We start from the raw sequence: 21,310 nt of genomic DNA on the forward strand, positions 1-21,310 counted from the left end.
GGAAAAACGGTGGGCTTAGCCTCAAATGGGCTAGCAAGTAGAAATAATATGATTCAATCAGTTGTTTATTAAATATTATTTTCTCTGTTTTTAAACACGTTCAAAACATCTTAAAAGGCGTGTAATGCTGGTTATAAAAAAGGTTTTTTGCACGCGGATAATAATGTGATTAAATTAGTTGTCAAATGATTTTTTTTTGGCTTTTTATATTAGCATCCTACAAAATGTTGAATGCACCCCACATTAAAATTTAATATTAAATAACTTATTTACCCCACTATGCAATGACAATTTTGACCTTATTATGTTTAAAAAGAATAAAAAATTTCTAAATACACCCCAAATCACTTTTAGCGTATTATTTCTCTTCAACTATCAAAATCCCTCACATTCTCCATTACTAAGCGAAACCCTGACCAATGAAACTACATACATGTTGATTGAGAAAAATTAATTTTGACGAATGAAATACGAAATCGATGTACCTTCCACATGTATTAAGAGAAGGTAATTTTGAAAGTCTAATGGAATCATTTGGTGCCAATCCCCATCAAATTTGTTGGTTCTTTTATGTTATTTGTATTAGAAAGATGGAGACCTAGTTCTTCAATATTTGAATGACAGCATTTATCTGGGAAACCCCACCTTTTCATCCCAAAAAGAAAAGTTTATCGGTTAAGAAAGACAACATTTTATGTGGCCACCCTTGAGAAAAAGGGTAGCAACTACAGGAATCTATTTCAATTGAATGTTTGACAGCCACACGCATGAAATTGAGTTGCATATGTTCGTATATTATTAAATATCAGTGGCTCTCAGATTAAAAATTTGCTCTGTACTTTTTCGCTCTCATGTGATTTGTTTAGAGCAATTTTTCATTTCCCTCATTTATTGGTGTAGGTCCAAGATTTAAAGGAAAGTGACTCAGAGTTAAATCTAGTCTTGGAACTGTATAGAAATGAGTTGACTGATTCAAGGTGAGGCGCATTTACTGGTTTTTGGTTATTTAGTTGCACAACTTCAACTTTGCATATTGTGCAAAGAATGACACTTGAACCATCTTCTCAGTGTATGAAAGGCTTTTTGAAGTGTGCTTCTATTTTCTGGTATTAAATCGTTTCTGTTTTATTAACTAAATCAACACAAATTTTGTAAAGTGTGCAACAGCGGTTTTACTTAATTATTTACAACTGAATTTTTGAGATCTCATGTTCTTGTTCACTTGCATAGTGTTGTCTTTAATTCAATAGTGTTATAACTCAACTGTATTAATTGAGTTCCGAAAATTAATGTGATTATACATAAACAGCTCGTTTTCTTGTCATGTGTTGGTTTCGTAGTGCAAATGTAATATGTTCATAGCATGTGGTTCTTCTCTATTCACAGGGATGTCTTGGAATCTGGAGATTCAGAATGCAAGGCATGGGCTCGTGTTGAAAGTTTGAAGTCCTCTCTTGATGAACGCAACTTGGAATTACGAGTTAAGACAGCAAATGAAGTTGAACGTAATTTGAAATCATTCAACAAACTAAACGTTCAAATGTTTACATTCAGTCCTTGAAAATTAAAAATAAATGTTATAAGATTTGAGAAATGTGGGGTGTATAGAAAATGTGAGGTGTATGTAGAAAATATAAGGTGTATATTAAGAGTGTGGGGGTATTATAGGGAAGTATGTGGGGTGTATTAAGATAATTTTTAAGTGAAAAAGCAAATGTGGGGAGTATTAAGTATGTGGGGTTTATTCAACAATTTGTGGGTGTTAATATAATAAGCTTTTTTAAAAAATTTTAACATACGATATTATCTACACTAAAGGGGGAGGTGGGTGGGTTTAGTCTCACAATGGGTTGGCAATAATGTGATTCAATCAGTTATTTATTAAATATTATTTTCTCTATTTTTAATGTAAATTCTATAAAAATTGATTTTATTATGTATATTTAGCTGTTTTAATTGGTTTATGAGGAGTTTGTTCTAGCATGATATAAGATTATTCATTTACTTCAAATATTTAACTTTTCTTTTGTCAATTCACGCATATAAATACATTTAAATCGTATAAGTCGCGCGTAGCACGTCGTGATTCAAAAAATGTCTTTTGCACGCCTATGTGCGTGCATGAAGGCTAGTAATTTATAGTATACTTAGGAGTTTGATGCAGTAGGTGCCGAATGTTCTTTACAATATATGAAATTTGTCAAGAAACTTGAGTATCTTTCTGATTTGTTTTACCAAGATCTTCCAATCACCTTCAATGTCAATTTTAGGATAACGCATTCAAACTGCCCAATGGATGAAAGCCCTTTTCAATGTTGTAGCCTCTGCTTGCAAAACAAAAGAGAAGTCTGGAGGAAAAGCACTGTTAGTATTCCTTAACCTTATTATTATTATTTTAAAAAAATAAAAAATAACATCATATACATTAAGAGAGAGAGTTAGGCTTAAACTCATAATGAGTTAACTTTTTTTAACTTATGATAACAAAATAAAGAAAGTGATAACAACTAAATAGCATTTATATTTTAGATCTTCTATACTATATGCCATAGGTAAACGGATACTTGTGAAGAAACCTAACCATGTGATTATATCCATTCTCCACACAAGTTTTCTATATATTAGAAATTGATGACTGTTGGGACAAGATAAAAGAAGTAGGATTCTCTTCTTTCTTTCTTTTTCCTCCTCTTCCATTCCTTTTTATTTGAACGGTTATGGTTAAATCACGTCAACATCTTATATTAATTTTTTATAAAAACAAAAAAACAAAATAAAAAATATAAGAGAAATGGACGAAAGAGGATGAAAAAAAATGGGAGAAAATGCTAGTTAAAGATAAAAAGGTTACATGTCAATTGATCGACATATTTCCCATCACTCTACTGTTTCCTCACTGCATCAGCTTGTCCTCGTCTACATGGACATAGAGACCTCCCTTTAATAAAACTCGTAGGTTTGAGATCAGATTACACACGGATTCGGCTTTCCATCAGTCCATCTCTCTCCCAAGTCCCAACATCTTATTCTTACATGAGAAATTGTTTAGTGCACCAAAAGTACGACTCAATACATTAAATATTATAATAAATTTGTTGATATTTTTTTTTAAATATTTAACTATTTATCTTATAACATTTGATATGCCGGGTCAAGTACTCGACATACCAAAAAATCTCTCATTATACACCACAAGTGGGACCAGTTCATTCATTCTGTTTTTTGTTTTTTGAAGAACATAACATGAGACCCTGTCTGCATTTGTCCAAAATCCCGAAAGCGATGAAGGTGAGTCCCAATGGGCGGCCAACTGGATTTATATCCAACATAAAATAACCAGCATTTGCATCACCACTCCCCACCCTCCAAGAATGGAGGGACAGAAACCAATTATACAATCTAGAATGGTCTCTGTTTGTGTGTATCGTTAAGTTTAGTCGTTCGCGCCTGACAGTTGATAGAAAATGAACTCTATGGGCATTAATGGCCAAATATCACCTATGTGACATAAGACCGAAAAAACATAGCAAAAAAAAGCTAATTCTTAATTTTGTGAATCGCATTTCTACGGTAAATAGTGATTTTTGATATTTTAACATCTTCCATTTTTGGTTGAAAGACGACCAACTTACTACATTGTTGCAAAAAAATGATGATTTTGGCGATTTAATAAGTTTAGTAGGTTAAAAACACTTTAAAATCTGAAGATTATTTTTCAAATTTTTTGTAAATTCTTGTTTTGTTTTTCTGTTGCAAGGGTTTCCTTAGACTCTTTAAATCATTTTTAGAGCTTTAATTTGATATGTGTTATTCATCGTATATATAAAAAAAATTAGAGTTTCTCTCAACTTCTAATGTTTTATAAACAAACCTATGGAAGAGTGGTCATTTGTAATTTCTTTCAAATCGTGATAAAATCATTGATTTAAAGTTTAATGAAAAACTACTTTCATGTTCGGTTCAGAGAGCACTTTTTTCGTTGAGAGTTCCTCGTTCCTCTTTTCTCCTTTACGAACATGGAATGATTAGCATTGTTTCTCTGGAAACACATCGTTCTATGAACGATTGACCATAACATAACTAGAACTTGCTTCTCCTACTACAAATGAAATCCATTTATTAGATTAATTAGCATAACAATTTGATAATTGATATATCATACCCCATATTATCACAAAATTTGATATGTACCTAAAGTGAAAGCCTTACTGAATTTAGGAACGCAACTTGTGACATCATATGTTGAAAAGATACATAGACTCTACTTTAATGCTTGAACTAGGGACAAGTTTTTCAATTTGTGCAAGATATACACATGAGAACTGTTAGCCGGCCATTAACTGTGATAGAGACCCACACATTTACCTAACCATCCCACACCCTCCCATTTTTCACTACCAAATATCTTTCCATTAAACTTTCTCACCATATATCCCTTAATTAGGCCTTTTTGTTCCATCAAACCTTTGGTGATGACTCAGAAACACACCTCCTAAAGATCCGTTCAAGTAATCTTAAAAGAAAAAAGGTTCAAACACTATTACTACATGTTACCCTTGTTTGATTTTGCACCTTGCTTAGTCACACACAAATTCATGTACAGAGCCAACATCTCCATCCAAAGGCACATGACTCAGTTCCTGCATTTATTTCCTAGTGTTTCCACATTCCCTTCCTCATTGTTTTGTATGTGTGCCTCCATTTCATACATACCCCAAAGCCATTCACCAAAATTCTTAGCTTCTTCCGTTCTTATTTATTTATATTCGGGGAGGGGCGAACTGAACAAAAAATCTCGGAGTGCATGCAGAAGTATATATATGTTATCAACTGATTCAGTTATATACCATTTCATGTCATAATCATTCATTCATACGCCAAAAGCTATTCGTAAAACTACAAAGCTTGTTCCTTAATTTCTTACTTATTTACATTTGGAGAGAGTCACAAAATCTCATGTGCATGCAAAAGTAAACGCTCTCAACCACTTCAGTTACATACTCAATATTATACCCAGTATTATGAATATCTATAAAGTACAAGTAATCAGTCTTTGTAGTTTGTGCCACCATTATTACTAATCTCTCACTTCCTTGCACTTTTCAGGCTTGGCGACAGCAAAACACCCCCTCCCTCCCTTCCTCCGCGGCCCCATCTCTCTTTCTCGATTTGCTCTTCCTTCTTGTATTTCTTCCTATATAGCTAGGCTTTTTCATTTCACTTGTTTGGTGAAATGGGAAAGAAACATGATCTGTTGGTTGTAGTAGCGGTATTGCTGCTCATCTTTCTGGTAGGCCACACTCAAAGCTCTAGAGTGCTTCATCGGAGCAGTCAAGTGTTCAAGGTAATGAAGCCTAGCAGCAGATCCGGTCATCAGAAACTGCATGACAGCAGCTTTTTTGCGTTCTTACCAAAAGCAAGGCCTATCCCACCGTCTGGTCCTTCCAGGAAGCACAATGCAATTGGTTTACAAAGTTCCTCGCAGCTGTCACCTTGAAGACATAGAGATATATTTCTACAGAAAAAAGGTAGATGTAGCTGCTGCTGCTCATAAATCTTCTTCAACTCAGAGAACTAATATTGGTGATGGGTAATGCAGATGGGGTTGATGAATATATATTCACAGTTTTTGTTTTACTTTTGTTTATGCAGTCTAATTTTATGAGAAGCAAGCATAAAATAGCTTGGCAAGTTAATGTTTATGGGAATTTTGTAAAGGGGAAAAAGAAAATCAAAACATTAATTCATATTTTCTGCTATTTCTGTGGAATTAATCCTCTTTTCTTTTTAATATAATTGAATTCTGCATGTAATTTTCACATGTAATGGAAGTGAAGTTATATGTTTTGTAATTATATTCAATCCAATCAGATGAAATTGTCCCTTCCGTAAGTTTTTGATGTGATCACATAGCTAGCCAGCTAGTAACAGTAATGCAGTACTAGAGATTGAGTGAACGCGAACTCAAAATATTTTGACAAGAAGTGAGTGAGTGATGATGACGTGCGTGATCCTGTTAAATATTATAGGCTGACATGTCATCATCTCTTCCTTTTATTTAGTTTTGCTCCATGCCTTTCCATCATCATCTCTCTCTCTCTTCTGTGTTTTTGCTTTTAGTTGGTGCAGCTGGCGAGGTGATGAGGAAAAAGAGGGGAGGAGGATGAGTTTTCAAACAAGAAGTCTCACTTGGTGATGAAAGAACCTAAGACTCACATTTCTTAGTTTATTATTTCCAACATTTTTTTCAAACACAAGGGGAGAATAATCCACTTTTAATTTGACTTTTATTTTTGTTAATTAATTTAATTTTAAATTTTGTTATATATCTTATTTATTAAAGTAGACCAAGTCTGTAACCCAAAAAAGAGTCACCTACGAAACACCAAGCATGAAAATAAATAAAGTGATGCTATCTGCACATTTGTTTTTACTTTTCACACATCATTTTTAATTTTTGATCATCGAATTGAATAAATTAAGAAGATTAATAAAAAGAAATTAATAAGAATGTGTAAGAGATAAAAAAAAACGTGTAAATAACACTACCAACGTCTATCTATTAAAGTCTAATTTGGACTGCGATTTTGGAGGGGGGTAGGATAAGTTGACCAACTAATTCATAAAAGTTATAAGTGGTTAAGCCATATCACATCTTGCATTAAATTCAAACTGCCGCACTGGGAGAGATGTGAGACTAAAACCTTTGAACAACAGAACAGTAGGACTTGAGAGTGAGTTCACTTTCATCTCGCGTTCTTGTGTTGTAATACCTTATAACGTATAAATTTTCTTCACATAATAATATATTATCAAATTAAAGTGTTACAACAACGATGAATCCGATTTATACAATTGTGTTTATACAATTGTGAATCCTGTTCGTACAAGTTGCACTCATAGAACTGGTGATTCTCAAAGTAAAGTCCCTAGGGTCAAAAGTTGTGACTGTTACATTTTACTTTGGATTGTGGTGGAGGAAGATTCAAAGTGGTTTGGTTAAAACTTAATGCAAAGAGGGGTCCCTGCTGGCTTTTCACTTTTGACCGATGTTTGAATTTGCAATGCAAGTTTCAGTGTCGGTAGGTTATGAAAATGATCACGTTAGTATTTGAATAATGGAGCCAGAATGATCTACAATTATTCAATTAGCATTAAATATATGAAGAAATACTTTGTTATCTAGAATACAAATTTCGATATCCTCACGCGGAGCTTGTATGTTTTTTGGGGGCAACAGAAGTAGAAGATTGAATTGGAATGAATATGTCACTATTTTAATATATGTTGAAAGAAGAAATGAAAATTTTGTGATCAACATGAAAGTAGTAGATGAATTATTTAAAAATAAACTTATTGATTACAATCGTCTTTTAAATATATAAGAGAAGGAAGAAATTTTGTTTATGTCTAATCTTCTCAAATTGAAAAATCATTCTTGTCTACCATAAAAATACTTGATATTGATTTCAATCCAATCTTCAGATTCGATACAAAACGAGGCCTTTCTTGTCTAATTAATAAAACGTCATCCAAAGAGGGCAAGTGAATAAGTCATTGGTGGAGAGAAATGAATGCATACTTACATGGTGCGCCTATATTTGAATTAACTTGGATATGACTATCCATTGCATTGAAAGCATTTTGAAAGAAGAAACAGATAAGAACTTCCAAATTTTATCCAAGTTAAAGATTATTCATGAAAAAAAGATATCCTTACTAGTCCCCTCATAAATGATAGAATTAAAAAGAACAAATTTTCTTCATGAGTAACCTGTAACTTGAACAAAATGGATAAGTTATCATTCATTTCTACCTTCCAAATGCCTTCAATGTAGTGAACAATCCTATCCAAGCTAATTCTCTCTATTGAGCGAGGCCCTAAAGGTTACATTCAATACGACTTCTTATTTTTACTTAACATTCAAGTGAAGAGGAATACCACCAAAACATAGTAATGGTGGTATTCATTTTCACTCGAAAATGGGAGGTTGTGGATGACGAATTCGATACCAAATTGGGCTGCCTATGGTGTGGCTTAACCAAACTCCCCCTCTCCCTAGTATAAAAATGTCAATGTACTAAACAAAATATATATATATAAAAAAATAAAAAATAAAAAAAAGAGAAAGTAATCTCTTTGGATTACCTACAATAATCATAAGGTTAGTTACTACGCATTACGCTTGTGCTAATCGTTTCGCTACCAAGTTTAGATGATTTTCACTAGAGAAAAATTTAAGTACCAAAAGTATGGAAGAGCAAGAAGAGACTTTGATTTGCTCAGATCATCGTCTCATATATGAAGATTTTATATACACTACAATACAAGAGGTGTATAAAAGGGTAAATACCCATAAATTAAATGGATGAGAGAAAATCAATTTATGAAGGAAAATAAAAGAAAAAAAGAAGAAAAAATTGGGTAAGTGGGAAGGAATGAAAGGGGAGAAACAAAATAAAGGCAAAAGAGGTTGTTTGCATGCTTCCCTTCATACCCACCACCCTTTTGTTGCTTCCTCTCAACACCACCTACACAGTAATTCATACAAAATAAGTTAACGGAGGACTGCCTTCCTCCTGCCCCTCCTCTGCTAAGCTTGTTGAGATGAGACAGGTGAGAGAGCTCCGTCTGATCTACGTGCAGCTGAGCCAGCAACCGAAGATTTGTCTGACCCACGCACATTGTACTTCTCATACACTTTCTCACGATTCTCCGACCACCAGATCTGTGCTTGGTGCTCTCCAAATCTCTTTCGGCTACAAAAGAAAATATATATTATCAGACTTTGATTACAAGATTATTCCATCTTTGATCCATAACAGCAAAGTTATGCACCGAGTATGTGGCATGTTACGGCCAATATGATCAAGAGATCATTGGCCGACCAGCTGACACGTTTATTGTAGTAAGAAACTACCAAAACCAAGAGTACCTGAAGCGCACTCGTTTGAGATCTCTAGTTCCATCCCGCAGAGCCACAAGAGTTATATAAACACCAGGCTCATATTGTTCAATCCATTCTGCCTCAACCGTAGTACCATTAGCAGGCCATGGAGAATTCATGGATCTCGCACCATTCTCCCCATCTTGAAAAGGCCTGGATTCCCGGCCATCAACAGTTTCAGACACACTACTACTAACTGTCTGAAATGATCCACCGCCATTGGGTAGTTTATCTGGGGAGTTTATCATCTCATTGGAGGTCAGAGGGTCCCGACTGTGCTGCATGATTGTTTCATTTGTTCCAAGTTGACCCTTGGGTGAATGAGTCGGGCCGTGATTTCCATTTGTTGTAGCAGAGTCGATTCCCAAGGAGATCAAGTAAGAACTGCTGATGGAAGTTGATCTTGAATGCTGCTCTTCATTAGCATCTGGATAGTTAATGCCATTTGGCTCCAAACCATTTGGCAGGAATGCCTGCTTTATGGTCTCTGAATCATAAACCCCAGGTGGAAGCCGTTCCGCCAAATCCTTGAGCTGAAATTATTATCAACGATGATGATCACTATGGCAGTCCAACATAAAATAAAAACCAAAAAAGGTAGAGGTGTTCAGCTACCCAACTCAATAGTAAATAACACCTTTTAACTTATTCAAGTCCGACAGTTTAAAAGACTCCAACTGACAAAAAATAGGTATGAAAAACTTGTACCATTGGATCCTTATTGCTACAGCCTACAGTTTATTCATAGAGATAAACCTACATCAATCATGTACTATTCTACTCTGAACTGAAGTTTATTTTATTAAATTCAATATTTCAAAAAGAAACGATTAAATTAAACGTTTACTAAATAGAAGACACAAAAGTTGATGATCGTGAATAAGTTTAGGAAATGAAAAGCAAGTAGCAGAAGAAATGACCTGTGCGGTTAGTGACTTTATAACTTCTTTTGCAGCTTTAGATTTAGCAGATTCGTCTGCGGCCAATGCCATTGCTTCTTGTACTTTCTTTGAAGAATTCTGAAGCTCTAATTCTTGACGATCACATCTCTGTCTAAGGCTCTCAACCTTACAAAAAACATTTACAATCAAATTATTAAAATACGATAACTACAAATAGTCAAACATGAAACCCACCACCCCTCTCAAGAGGTTTATAAAAGTAGCAATAAAGTCCAGAAAAGAATGAACTTACCCGTGAACGTAATTTTAGCACTTCCTGATTCAAAAGTTCATTTGTTTTCTTCAGACTATCAGCAATACTTTTTGAGAAGGAAAGTCCTGATGTAGTAGGAACAGGAGTTGCAAAACGAGGAGGGCTTGGTCTCCTCGAGAAAGGGGACACGGACCTTGAACTTGCTCCAGATGGTGTAAGAACTGGTTTGGGAACTGTTCGTCGCAGATCAACAGCCGTTGACATAACAACCTCCTTTAATTGCAACAATGAAGGTGCTTGAGCAGAGCGGACAAGTGAAAATGTGTCAGCTTTCTTTCCCTGCTTGGCTGCTTTAGTATCTAATTGCTTTATCAAATCCATATTCGATGGTACAGCAGTCTTGTATAATCTTATGTCAGCCTTGTCCAACCTGTCCTTGTTCTCACCTGACAACCGAGGTATAGCATTCCTTCTGTTATTACTACCAGGTTCTGACACCTTATTCAATTTCATATAACAAGGATCACAAACTCGATATGGTTTTCCAGGATTAGGAGCCAGAGCTGCCCTTGTTGCTTTTTTTGAACTGCATGAGTGGCAGTGCACAAGTCCACAATTATAGCAGTTGTGCCTCTTCCTTGTGAACCCAAAAGCCTGTCTACAAGCAGAGCACTGTGACTGCTCAGCACCAGATACCCATTTGTGAAGACAAATAGCTGCTGTATATTCTGAACCGCAACCAATATATTTCACATGTCTATCCTTTAAAGCTTCAACCAAAGTCGGTGTTTTCCGATCTTCAACATCTCCATGGCCTAATCTCCCATTAGCTCCCTTTCCCCATGTATAAACTTCATTCCTGGATGTTAATACTGCTACATGATAAGCACCACATGCAATTTCTTCAATACAATCCCCACCGAGTTTGTCTTCTACCAAGCAAGGTAGCTTTCCATCAGAATTGGGATTCCCAAGCTGACCATAAACAGTACTGCCCATTGTAAAAACATGTCCTGATGTCGTCAAGCCAACTGTTAAACTGTGCCCGCAAGCAATTTTGTGAAAATTGTAGTCAATAAGGGCTGGAACACATGTCGGTTTAAGTCGGGCTTCCTTGTCCCCATGCCCGAGACGATTTTTATCTCCATCACCCCAAGTAAACAACTTACCTGATGAAATACTTGCACTAGATTGTGTTGCAATAACCTCCACCACAGCAGCAGTGTGCCACACCCCACATGCAACAGATATTGTCCTCAACCCTGATAGGGATTCTATTTCTCTCGGATAAGGAACATTTTCTCTGTCTCCATGGCCTAAGACGCCAAATGTGCCATCGCCGAATGTGAAGAGTTTCCCCGTTGATGTTATCAAGGCTGTATGCCATGGACCACAAGTTACAGAAGCAACTTGAAGTCCCTCAAGAGGACCCGAAATTCTCTTTGGTATCCAATGGCTGACATCAGTGCCATGACCAAGTAGCCCAGCATTATGCGTACCATCTCCCCACGTATAAAGTTCCCCAGCCATTGTAACAGCACATGTATGAAATTCTCCACATGCTGCAAAATCAACACTAGTAGCTGCCAGAGATTCAACTAGATGAGGTTGAACAACATCCTTCCCAGCACCATGCCCTAGTCGTCCTCCAGATTCTTCACCCCATGTAAACATTTCACCTTGTCTCGTGACCAAGGCTGCATGCTTGACCCCACAGGCTATATGATGGACATCCAAAACAACATTGGACTCTAATGGCCTAGGGACAAGCACATCTGATCTCGGGCTCAAATAATTCACATTTTTATCAGCCCCAACCTTAACAACACTATCACAAATAACCTCACCCCATATGTACACATCACCTAGAGCTTCACAATCATCCTGTCCAGAACCATGACTTGAAGTGCTAGGAGCACTTGAAACACTAACTCGAAATGCATCTGAACCAGATCCTTTAACTTGCATATTTGTCAGGTCTGATGCAGCATGTGACCTCTCAGAAACTGGAGAATTTTCAGGGGGAAAACTCTTGGGCGAAGTATTTGGTTTGAAATTAACAGAAATCTCTGGAGAGCCACTATCTCGTGCACCACTAGCAGAACTATCAGTAGGACTATTTGATGTCAAGTCCTTGCCATCCTGAAGTACCCAAAAACATGATAAGCAGGCAGTCATTCAACAGGTGTACTTATACATATCGAAATGTAAGAGAAACTTTCATACATCCAAAGTCTATGTGCGTGTGTGATTTCACCATAAAGAGGTTGGATGACTACAATAAAATCATATGAACTGAACTTTAAGGTTGGATGACTCATTTAGAATATATATATATATTAAACATATAAAGTAATAACAAATAAGATAAAAAAAATGTCTATAAAAAAAAGCCAATCCAAAAATTACAAAGGGAAAGAAAAATATATATTAAACATGCAAAAACACCATGTCTATGCAAGGAGAAGTTTAATTTCTTTAAGAATCAAATACTAAAATTTAAATTAAAAATAATAAAAGAATCTTATCATAGTATTTCAGCATTTCAAATTTAGCTCAAAAGCTCCAATACAGCATGTTGATGCCTATATAACACAGATCACTGCAAGACAAGAGAAAACATAAAATTTAACCACAAAAGAGGTTTCTAAGTAGGCATATTTACATCAAGGTAGAGGCCTCCATCACTCCATCCGTCAATTTTCGAACGCCCACCTCTGCCAGAGGAAATGAGTGCTTTAAGGCCTGCAATCCACACTTGCGCCTCAACTTTGTCCTTGCAAATCTGGACGCAAATAACAGATTATCATAAATATTGTTATTATAAATAAAAATAGGAAACAATGTAAAGACAAATAATTTTGAGCTTCCACCACTAACCAGATCAAGAGACCGCTTTCCGTTATTGTATATAAGAGAAAATGATAAACAGTTCTTTTCAGGACGTAAATATCGTTGAAAGACAGCCTGTAACAAATTTTGGAGCAAGATGAAATTAGAACAAGTATCGCTAGAAGACTTAAATTTAAACTGCAGTAAATCTATGCCAATCATGTACTAAAAAATTATATCAAATTTCTCACAGTTCTTTGTCCAGGAACAATTCTTGTGACAGAAGCCAACTTCAAACTTCTTTCGCTACTTGAAATCCAGATCAAAGTTGATTCGTCCTGAAATTATTAAATGCAGCAGTAAGTAGAAAGTAGAAAGAATTTAAGCAGACAAATTTGTGAATTAAAATACAATAAATATAATCACAAGCAAGAACCATAGAAGGCCATTGAAATGCTATCTACCACAGAAGGCCAGTGAAATGCTATCCCATTAGCAGTATTTTACATTGCATACATCAAAACACAAAGTAGCATGGTTATGCAGCAACGTAGCAGCACAACTAATGCCAACTGACATTTAACATATTCCAATACCTTACAAGGTGAAATGTATAGTCTATCAAACCTTCGTAGCTATTAATGATATGTTTCTCCAAGAACTGTAGATCATATTTTGCCTTGAGTGACCTCAAACTACACTATGAATAAGTTCTCAAATCTCTTATCCAAATTAAATATGCCATAGAATCTGGCAAACTGCCTACTGTACCCTTTGGTTCCAATCTGCCACTTGGATTGGAACCTAAATTAACTCAGATTTCCCCTTCAGTTATTAATTTAATTAGCAGAAGGGAAACTTGATAAATTTTATCTTTTCTGTTATAAGCACAAATGGAAATTGTATACTTGTGGGAGAAGATGGAAATTACCTAATTGACACTACATTACCACTGCTAAGCAGGAAATTCAATTAAATATGTTTCGTAGCATTCTTGACTTCATCCTTTTATAAATTTTACTGTCTGTTCATGCAGGAATTGTGGAATAAATTTTTTATTTCAACCTTAATAATTGAGCACACCATGTTCTTTTCCTTCCATGGAGTGGACAAACCACCAATATTTTAAAAATAAAAAATAAATCCTAATAGAGAAGCTTTAGATACAAACTTACAGTAGAAAGTCTAAATGGACAAAACTTAGGCTTTCCCTTACGACCATATTTCAGTAGTTGAGCACCCTTCTTCAAAGCAATTATTGCCTGAAAATCATTTAAGAATCATTCAAAACCATGAGAAAGATATGAAGGGCGGATAAACGCTGTATGAACTAAACATAGGACCATAATAACCCACACAAAAGAGTAGTATCATTTATACTCGAATATAGAATTCTACACCATATCAAATGCTATTCTAATTATAATGTTACCCTGAACTCCATACCGCATATAGTAATGACTTTTTGACTTCCAATTCAAGAAGCACACCAACTTAGTTCTCATTCAGTTACAAGTTACAACCTTCCAAAACATATCATAATTCATAACTGTTATCCTGCGACTAAGAGAATAAATCGCTAAATCCAAACTTTTAAGATATTAAGAAACCCTATGCGTCTTCTAAAGTTACTATAAAAACTGTTCCAACTAGAGCAGCAGGTTTTACACCCTGCGAAGAAAGTAAAATGTGGTTTCCATGCAATGCCATTTCCATTAGATCACTCTGTCGCAATCATCACTAGACATTTATCGTTCGAAGATGTCAGTACTTTACATATGCCTCGGAGCAAACCCAGTTGCCGATATGGAAAATGCACTTGGGAAAAATACAAAATTAAAAAAGGTTCGAAACTTCGGCCCTGTTTGGTTCTGTAAAAGCACCCATACTGCATCCATTGAGCCAAAAACGATGAACCCAGAAGTGATCCTCAAAACCAAAACCTTGAGAAGAATATGTTCCCACTAATTATATCTAAAAAGTTGTATGTCAATTACCAAATCAAAATTCCCTCATATTTTTAACATACCTGAAGATTATGTTCCCAGTAATTATATCTAGAGAGTTGTTTTTCAATTACGAAATCGAAATTCCCTCACATTTTTAACATACCTAAAAATCTTATAAGTATCAAGCTAAAAATAAAGAGCTCTCCATCCAATTCCCACTTTTTGGAGGAGGAAAAAAACAAATCTTCTGCTTTTCTAAGTAATTAAACAGACAAATAATTAGGAATTTATTTCATTTTCTTTGTACTTTTTGATACATTTGCAAAAACAAAAAAGAGGCAAAGAGAATTTAGAGAGAAAGAGACCGACCTGGTCGATGTCACGGTTGGCATTCCCGTAGCTAACAAGATCTGCCATTCCATGTGACAGAAATTACCGTAACGCCACCACCCTCTCCGATCCCCCGCCGGAGCTCCGTTCATCATCTACCTTCCAACTGTCTCTCGCGCCTCCGTGCAATACCATCAACGGCCACGTCACTACCACCACAACCACCACTGCTCAGCTCTCTCTTTCTCTACACTACGCGGCGCAGATCTGCCGAAACCCTAAGACCTCCAGTTCTGATCTTTGACTCCGAGCAAAGAAGAAACTGAGCTCGAAGCCGTGGACTGTTGGGAAGCTGGTTGCGGAGAGACCGACGGCGGGTTTAAAAATGAAGAGGGCCTCAGAGAGGAATTTAGGGAGTGAAAGAGAAAAGAGAAGGGACGAAAGGGCGTCGGAGAATGGGACGGGAGGGGAAGCGGACCGGACGAAGGAGCGAGGGAGGGAACAGAAGAGAGAAAATTCCCTGGAAAGAGAAAATTTAGGGGGGGTGGGGTGGGGTGGGGGCCGTGGGGCGTGTCCGAGTCTGTAAAAAGCACAAGTGGTCAAACCTGTGAAAAATTGAGTACTACCGATCAAATAAATCAAACTCGCAAAATAAAATAAAATAAAATATGTATCTTCTAGAATTTTAGAATTTGATGCAACTGAGTGCGAACTTGTTGAAACTACATGATGTTAGAGATTTCAATAATAAATATTTATTATTTTATATATATATATATATATATATATATTATATTGACTTGGTGCTGCATTGTGCAGCGTCTGTGCGTATGATTAAGGGTGCTGCAGTGCGCAGCAAATGTAATTAGTTGAATTGTTACAATTTTTAGCTAAAAAACATGATGCTTATTCAAATTGTACGAGTAGAATTAAAAAATATAAATAATCAAAATTTATTTTCTGAAAATTTTAAATAGAAGATATGTCTTTTGGGTCAACACTATTAAGAAGGGTTGTATATCTTCAACTAAAATAAAAAGACTCGATGAACGAGTGCTTTAATGCCTATAAATACCTATTGTAGCATAATGTTTCACACACAATTTCAGAAATTTATTTTTACATTCCTTGCTCTCTCTTCTCTCCATCACATTCATACAATTTCTTTCTACTTATTTATAAGGGAATGCAATTCGGTTTTGCTAATCGAATATTTCATACTTTGTTGTATCCTGGAAGTGACTTGCCAAGAACCCTTTAGCAAACTCATTCTAGTGGGAGCAAATAACACTTTAAGGAAACGATTCAAGTTGTACCTCAAAAGTCATCATTCAAATTCTTCTCTATATTTCTATATTTACTCTAACACATGACCAAGGTGGAAAGTTACTCAAAGTTTTTCTTTTTATAAACAAGGTTAAACAAGCCACTAATTAGATGTGTCCTCCTCGTATGTTGTTTTTAAAAACGTTTTGTTGTAAGACTAAGATTGCAGCAATCAGTTTTGGTTTTCTCTTTTTATATAAGTAGTGTCGACCGGCCATATAAGTATAACTTTTCTTTCTTGCAAGAGTTTTATTTGTTATTTTCCAAATGTTCCATTGCTGGAAATTGGCGTGGTGTAATGTCTTTAGCCAAATTTGAACTGAATGTAATTGTAGTCTAAGTTTTGTGTTTCGTTTTTTGTTTTGTGCTACATAAATGTTTACGTAACTACTCATATACGTTATGATATATTCAATTTCAAAAACACTTTATCATTATAAGATTGTGGTTAGACTTTAGTGATGATTTTGGGTCCTTGTAAGAGTGCAAGTGATGCATCCTTTTCCTCTTTACGGGTGGTATTAGGTTTAAGCGTTGTGAGAATAGCACGATGACGATAATGGCCTTCATTAGGAGTGACGTGGCGAAAAGAGAAGCGACCAAGTTGTACGTTGGTCTACACACAAGCAGGACTGGAGAAGGGTAGAGAAGGTATTGTACAAGTGAAGGTGGGTTCAGAACTTCAGAGGGATTTGGTGGCGGTTGTAACGCCGAAGGTAGCAGATTTTGAACCCAAACGAGGAGAATGTAGGAGTTTGTGAATACCTACAATTGCACCAATGTTTCATAAATCCATATTAATTTGTGCACGCGAATGTCATTGATTTGTATTAAGGAAATACATGGATGAATATTCTATGCATTTTTAAGTGGAGAAAATCCAACAAAAAAACTCGACTCCTTTGTAAACATGAATATCAACCAGTAATGTGCGTGTTAAAATATAGTCATTCTTTACTTACTAAAGATAAAAGAATGAATGCATGAACTCGAATGCATAAACGAGTATTTGGTTTGTTTGAATACTAGGAGATGTTTTCTAATAACTAAAAACACTTATAACTAAAGTCTTGTTTGGTTTTGTTTTTTCATCAAAAGCTATTTCACTTTAAACTTAAGCATTAAAAAAATGTTTAGAAAAAATAAAATATCTTGCTTATTTTAAAAGCAGTAGCCTCCAGACATTATCTTTGAAAGCAGCATGCATGTTGCTTTTAAAAGTTATTTTCATAAAAAGTTGAGTTGAACCTTTAATATATATTTTCAATTCCTTAATACCCTTATTAATTAAAAAAAATATTTATCTTTTTTACTTGGTTTTATATTATGTTGAGAAAAACAAAAGTTTTATTACACTTATTTTTTCTCGCTCACACTTTCTGTATTGTGTCCCTCCAAGACTTAGTAGCTAAGAGCTCGTTTAAATGTGCTTTTAAAATGATTGAAAACGCTTTTAGAGAAAACATTTTTGGGTTTCGAAAGCACTAAAAGTGTTTTCTGCAAGAAGCACCAGTTATGTGATTTTTCTAGGAAGCACATTAAGTGCTTTTCCAGGATTTACTTGCATCTTACTAATGATTGGTTCTAAAATCATTTTCACCAAGCACTTTCAATCATTCTAAAAGCACATCCAAACGAGGTCTAAACTTCTTTGGCAAGCAAAGGATTTTGGGCAGTTCTGACGTACAGTCCAATTAATGTGAGAATTTTTAATTCTTGTAGTTTTGTGTAATATTCTTCCGTACTTAGGATGTGAACTTTTCGTATATTTACTGCACCATTAGTATAACAATTGCAATTTACATTCCGCACTAAGCACTTTCATCAATAGTTTTAAGTTTCGGTTTTGATTTATTCACACTTTTTATTTTTATAATATGACTTCGTCATTTTTCAAGCGTCAATCATCACGCCTTCATTTTGGTGGATATCCGAATTGGGATGTGTCAGCAGGAGAATCAAGTGTTCAAATGTGAGTACAAGTCTAAGGGTATTTAGGCTAGGTAGTTTTGAATTATAGTATCTTATCGATGCTTTAAATCACTTTTGACTTGATAAGGGAATTTGTGTAATTGTTATATAATCATTCATGGTGTTGTGTATGGATCTTTTTAAGATTTTTGTTTAAGCAATTGGTTGGATGATGATCATGTTAGTCATTATGTGGATAAGTAGAATCAAACAATTTTGGCTTTGTTTTGTCCCAATTGATCATGTCTCTAGTGAAATTTTAATTCATTTTGATGCTTGTAAATCAAATTGTACTTCGACTAAGCAATTTATTGAATTATTAATTTATTACTTATTGTGTTCGAGTAAGTGAAAGTTAGCAGAATTTGTTGTTAATTGAAGCTTAACATTATTATCGTTAAGTTTGTCCAGATAAGTGGGAGTGAATAACTTCGGTTTGCTCTATAAGTAAGTGCACACTGTTATACATACATATTGGGCATCAATAATCTTAAGCCAATTATGCGTTATGTATATTGAGAGCAAAAACTTACTATTGAAGTCGACAATAACTTCATCTTCCTCGATTCTTTAAAGATTAGATTTATTCTTACATGCAATAAGCATGATTTAATTTTCTTTAGTTTGAAGCGCATGTTCCACTAAGGTGGCTGTTTTGCATTCTGATTTCTCTCTTAGCTCTTCTTACATGATCGATGCTTTTATCTACGTACTCACCCATGAATAATACTATAAAGAGAAAAACTCATACTATAGATATATAGCACCTTATGTTTACACATTTTCCCAAACCCTAACCCTAATTCGACAACCCTAACCCTAATTTTGTTCTTTTGTTAACTCTGAATGGTGGTAGCTGGCAGTGCATGGTGGTCCACTAAGGGACCAAAGTAGTTTCGGGTCCATCTTAACATTGTGTAAAAAAATTTCTAGCGACATGAAAAGAAGATGAATTGTCCTTGTGAAGAAATTGAGTCAAACGACATCATAGCTTATATTTTTCTAACAATTTTGTTTACTTTGGCTTTGTGGTTTCTTGAAACTCAAGAATGAGGTTTTAAAATCGACTTTAATGTTATTTCTAAAGCAACATAATCAACTATTATTTGCAACCCTCCTCTTTGCCCTCCTTTTTTTTTTGTCAAATGATTCAAACCAGATTTCTTTGTATTTTTGTTCATATAGTTTCACATTTTTTACTGGTTACCCTGGTCTCTACATCCTACTTAGTTGTATTATACATTTTCTTTGATTCTCTCTATTAAATTTAGCAGATCTTTTAATTTTGTGAAGATTATTTCAATTGCTCATATTACGAGTTCGCAATTTTTTCTCAATACATAATGAAAAGCCCTCTCTCACAAAGAATTCTGGCTCAACCAGTGCCATGATTGTGCAATTTTCCCATGCTAGGGCTAGCCTATTTGTTGATTCGAAACCAAAGAAGAAGAAAAAATCTGATACCAAAAAGTAATTTCCCTGATCACTTAGTTTATAATCCTGAAAGCAACAAGGTGGGACATGATTTTATTGATGAAGTGGATTTGGAAGAGTGGGTAACTTATGCTACTAATAATGGCAGTAGTATAATTGCATGATGATAACAGATAACCACTTGAAAGCCGCCTATTTGCTGTTTGGTATTTGGTTCGTGATGCAAATTATAATTGTGCTACTGATTAAAGTAGGGTGGTAAGTACAGCGAAAGAAGAATTCTTCATGATGTGAGAACCGAGAAGTATATATAATGTAGGAACGAGGCTTCCAAAGGCTTGCTTTGCGGACAAGAAGCCAAAATTGCAAAGTTGATTTGACACAACCACAAAACCTACCTACTTGGCATGGTCGCCTTCTTGCCATGCATATGGGACCATTGCATACAAATTAAGGATCACTTTCACTCTTTTGAGGACCATTTTCATAAGTGCTTTTAAAAGACTGAAAATATTTTTAGAATCAAACTTTAGTAAAATGTAAGTTAATTTTGAAAAAACACTTAAAGTGTTTCGAGCAAGAAGTACATAATTGGTACTTTTTAGCATGAAGCACTTTAAGTGCTTTTACCAGGAAATAATTGAAGTGCTTTTGGAATCCAAAAATATTTTTTTTAAAAGAGTTTTTAGTCATTTAAAAGTACTTGTCAAAGAAACCCTAATTTTCTTTTCGATTGTCCAACTACATTTTACCCAATTGGTTGTCTATCGTTATCGTTACCATAGTAGCTAGTGAGCATTTTAAAACCCGAAGGAAATATAGATGTGTAGTGGGAGGAAGACACAACAAACAAAACACCCATAGAGGTTCAGGAGATCCTCTACTCATCAAGTTCTTTTCACTTCGTAATACCCCACCATGTTGTGACGGGTACAAACAAACTGCAAGTGTCACTAATTATCAAGTTCTTTTGATATGGTCTCTTGATTATATATATATATATATATATATATATATATGTGTGTGTGTGTGTGTATATACACACATGTATATATATTCACATGAATTACATTTGACCGTCAGATGATGATTGTGTTAAATACATGTTATTATTGTAGCCAATAATATTAGCAGAAAAAAATAAAAAACAAAAAGTTGTTTGTATATTATATGTTTGATTTTGTCAAATGATCTGATATTTACAAATTTACTTAAGTTACCTGCAAATAACACAACCCCAACACACTTGCACCAACATCTATGAAGATATGAAGATAATTCTTTGGCATTGCATCTGAGGAAAAGGCCAACTGCAGATTAAACGAAGGACCACCCAAAGCAGCCTAGCAGTTACTAGTTAGGGCA

General features: G+C 35.0%; 1 protein-coding gene and 1 long non-coding RNA gene across 3 annotated transcripts; one reads left to right on the forward strand and one right to left on the reverse strand.

Annotated features, from left to right (window-relative positions):
* The first annotated feature begins 4,535 nt into the window (after positions 1 to 4,535).
* Positions 4,536 to 5,852, forward strand: LOC148697195 (uncharacterized). The gene is made up of 2 exons (XR_015963178.1): positions 4,536 to 4,970; positions 5,107 to 5,852. It is a non-coding gene; the product is annotated as an uncharacterized LOC148697195 (long non-coding RNA).
* Positions 5,853 to 8,254: 2,402 nt separating this feature from the next.
* LOC137725177 (PH, RCC1 and FYVE domains-containing protein 1) lies at positions 8,255 to 15,912 on the reverse strand. 2 transcript variants are annotated; one of them, XM_068463770.2, is made up of 9 exons: positions 15,254 to 15,912; positions 14,111 to 14,197; positions 13,187 to 13,273; positions 12,984 to 13,070; positions 12,769 to 12,888; positions 10,143 to 12,245; positions 9,869 to 10,015; positions 8,937 to 9,481; positions 8,255 to 8,760 (listed from the first exon to the last, which is right to left on the reverse strand). In XM_068463770.2, the coding sequence occupies exons 1-9, from the start codon at positions 15,299 to 15,301 to the stop codon at positions 8,595 to 8,597; spliced, it is 3,390 nt and encodes a 1,129-aa protein (XP_068319871.2). In that variant the 5' UTR covers positions 15,302 to 15,912; the 3' UTR covers positions 8,255 to 8,594. The 2 variants fall into 2 exon arrangements, with proteins under 2 accessions (XP_068319871.2, XP_068319872.2); XM_068463771.2 differs by lacking the exon at positions 14,111 to 14,197 and having other exon boundaries at positions 15,254 to 15,785.
* Between the last annotated feature and the right edge of the window lie 5,398 nt (positions 15,913 to 21,310).

Source organism: Pyrus communis, chromosome 5 (genome assembly GCF_041283825.1).
Source record: "Pyrus communis isolate YQ-2024b chromosome 5, ASM4128382v1, whole genome shotgun sequence".
NCBI classification, from domain to species: Eukaryota; Viridiplantae; Streptophyta; class Magnoliopsida; order Rosales; family Rosaceae; genus Pyrus; species Pyrus communis.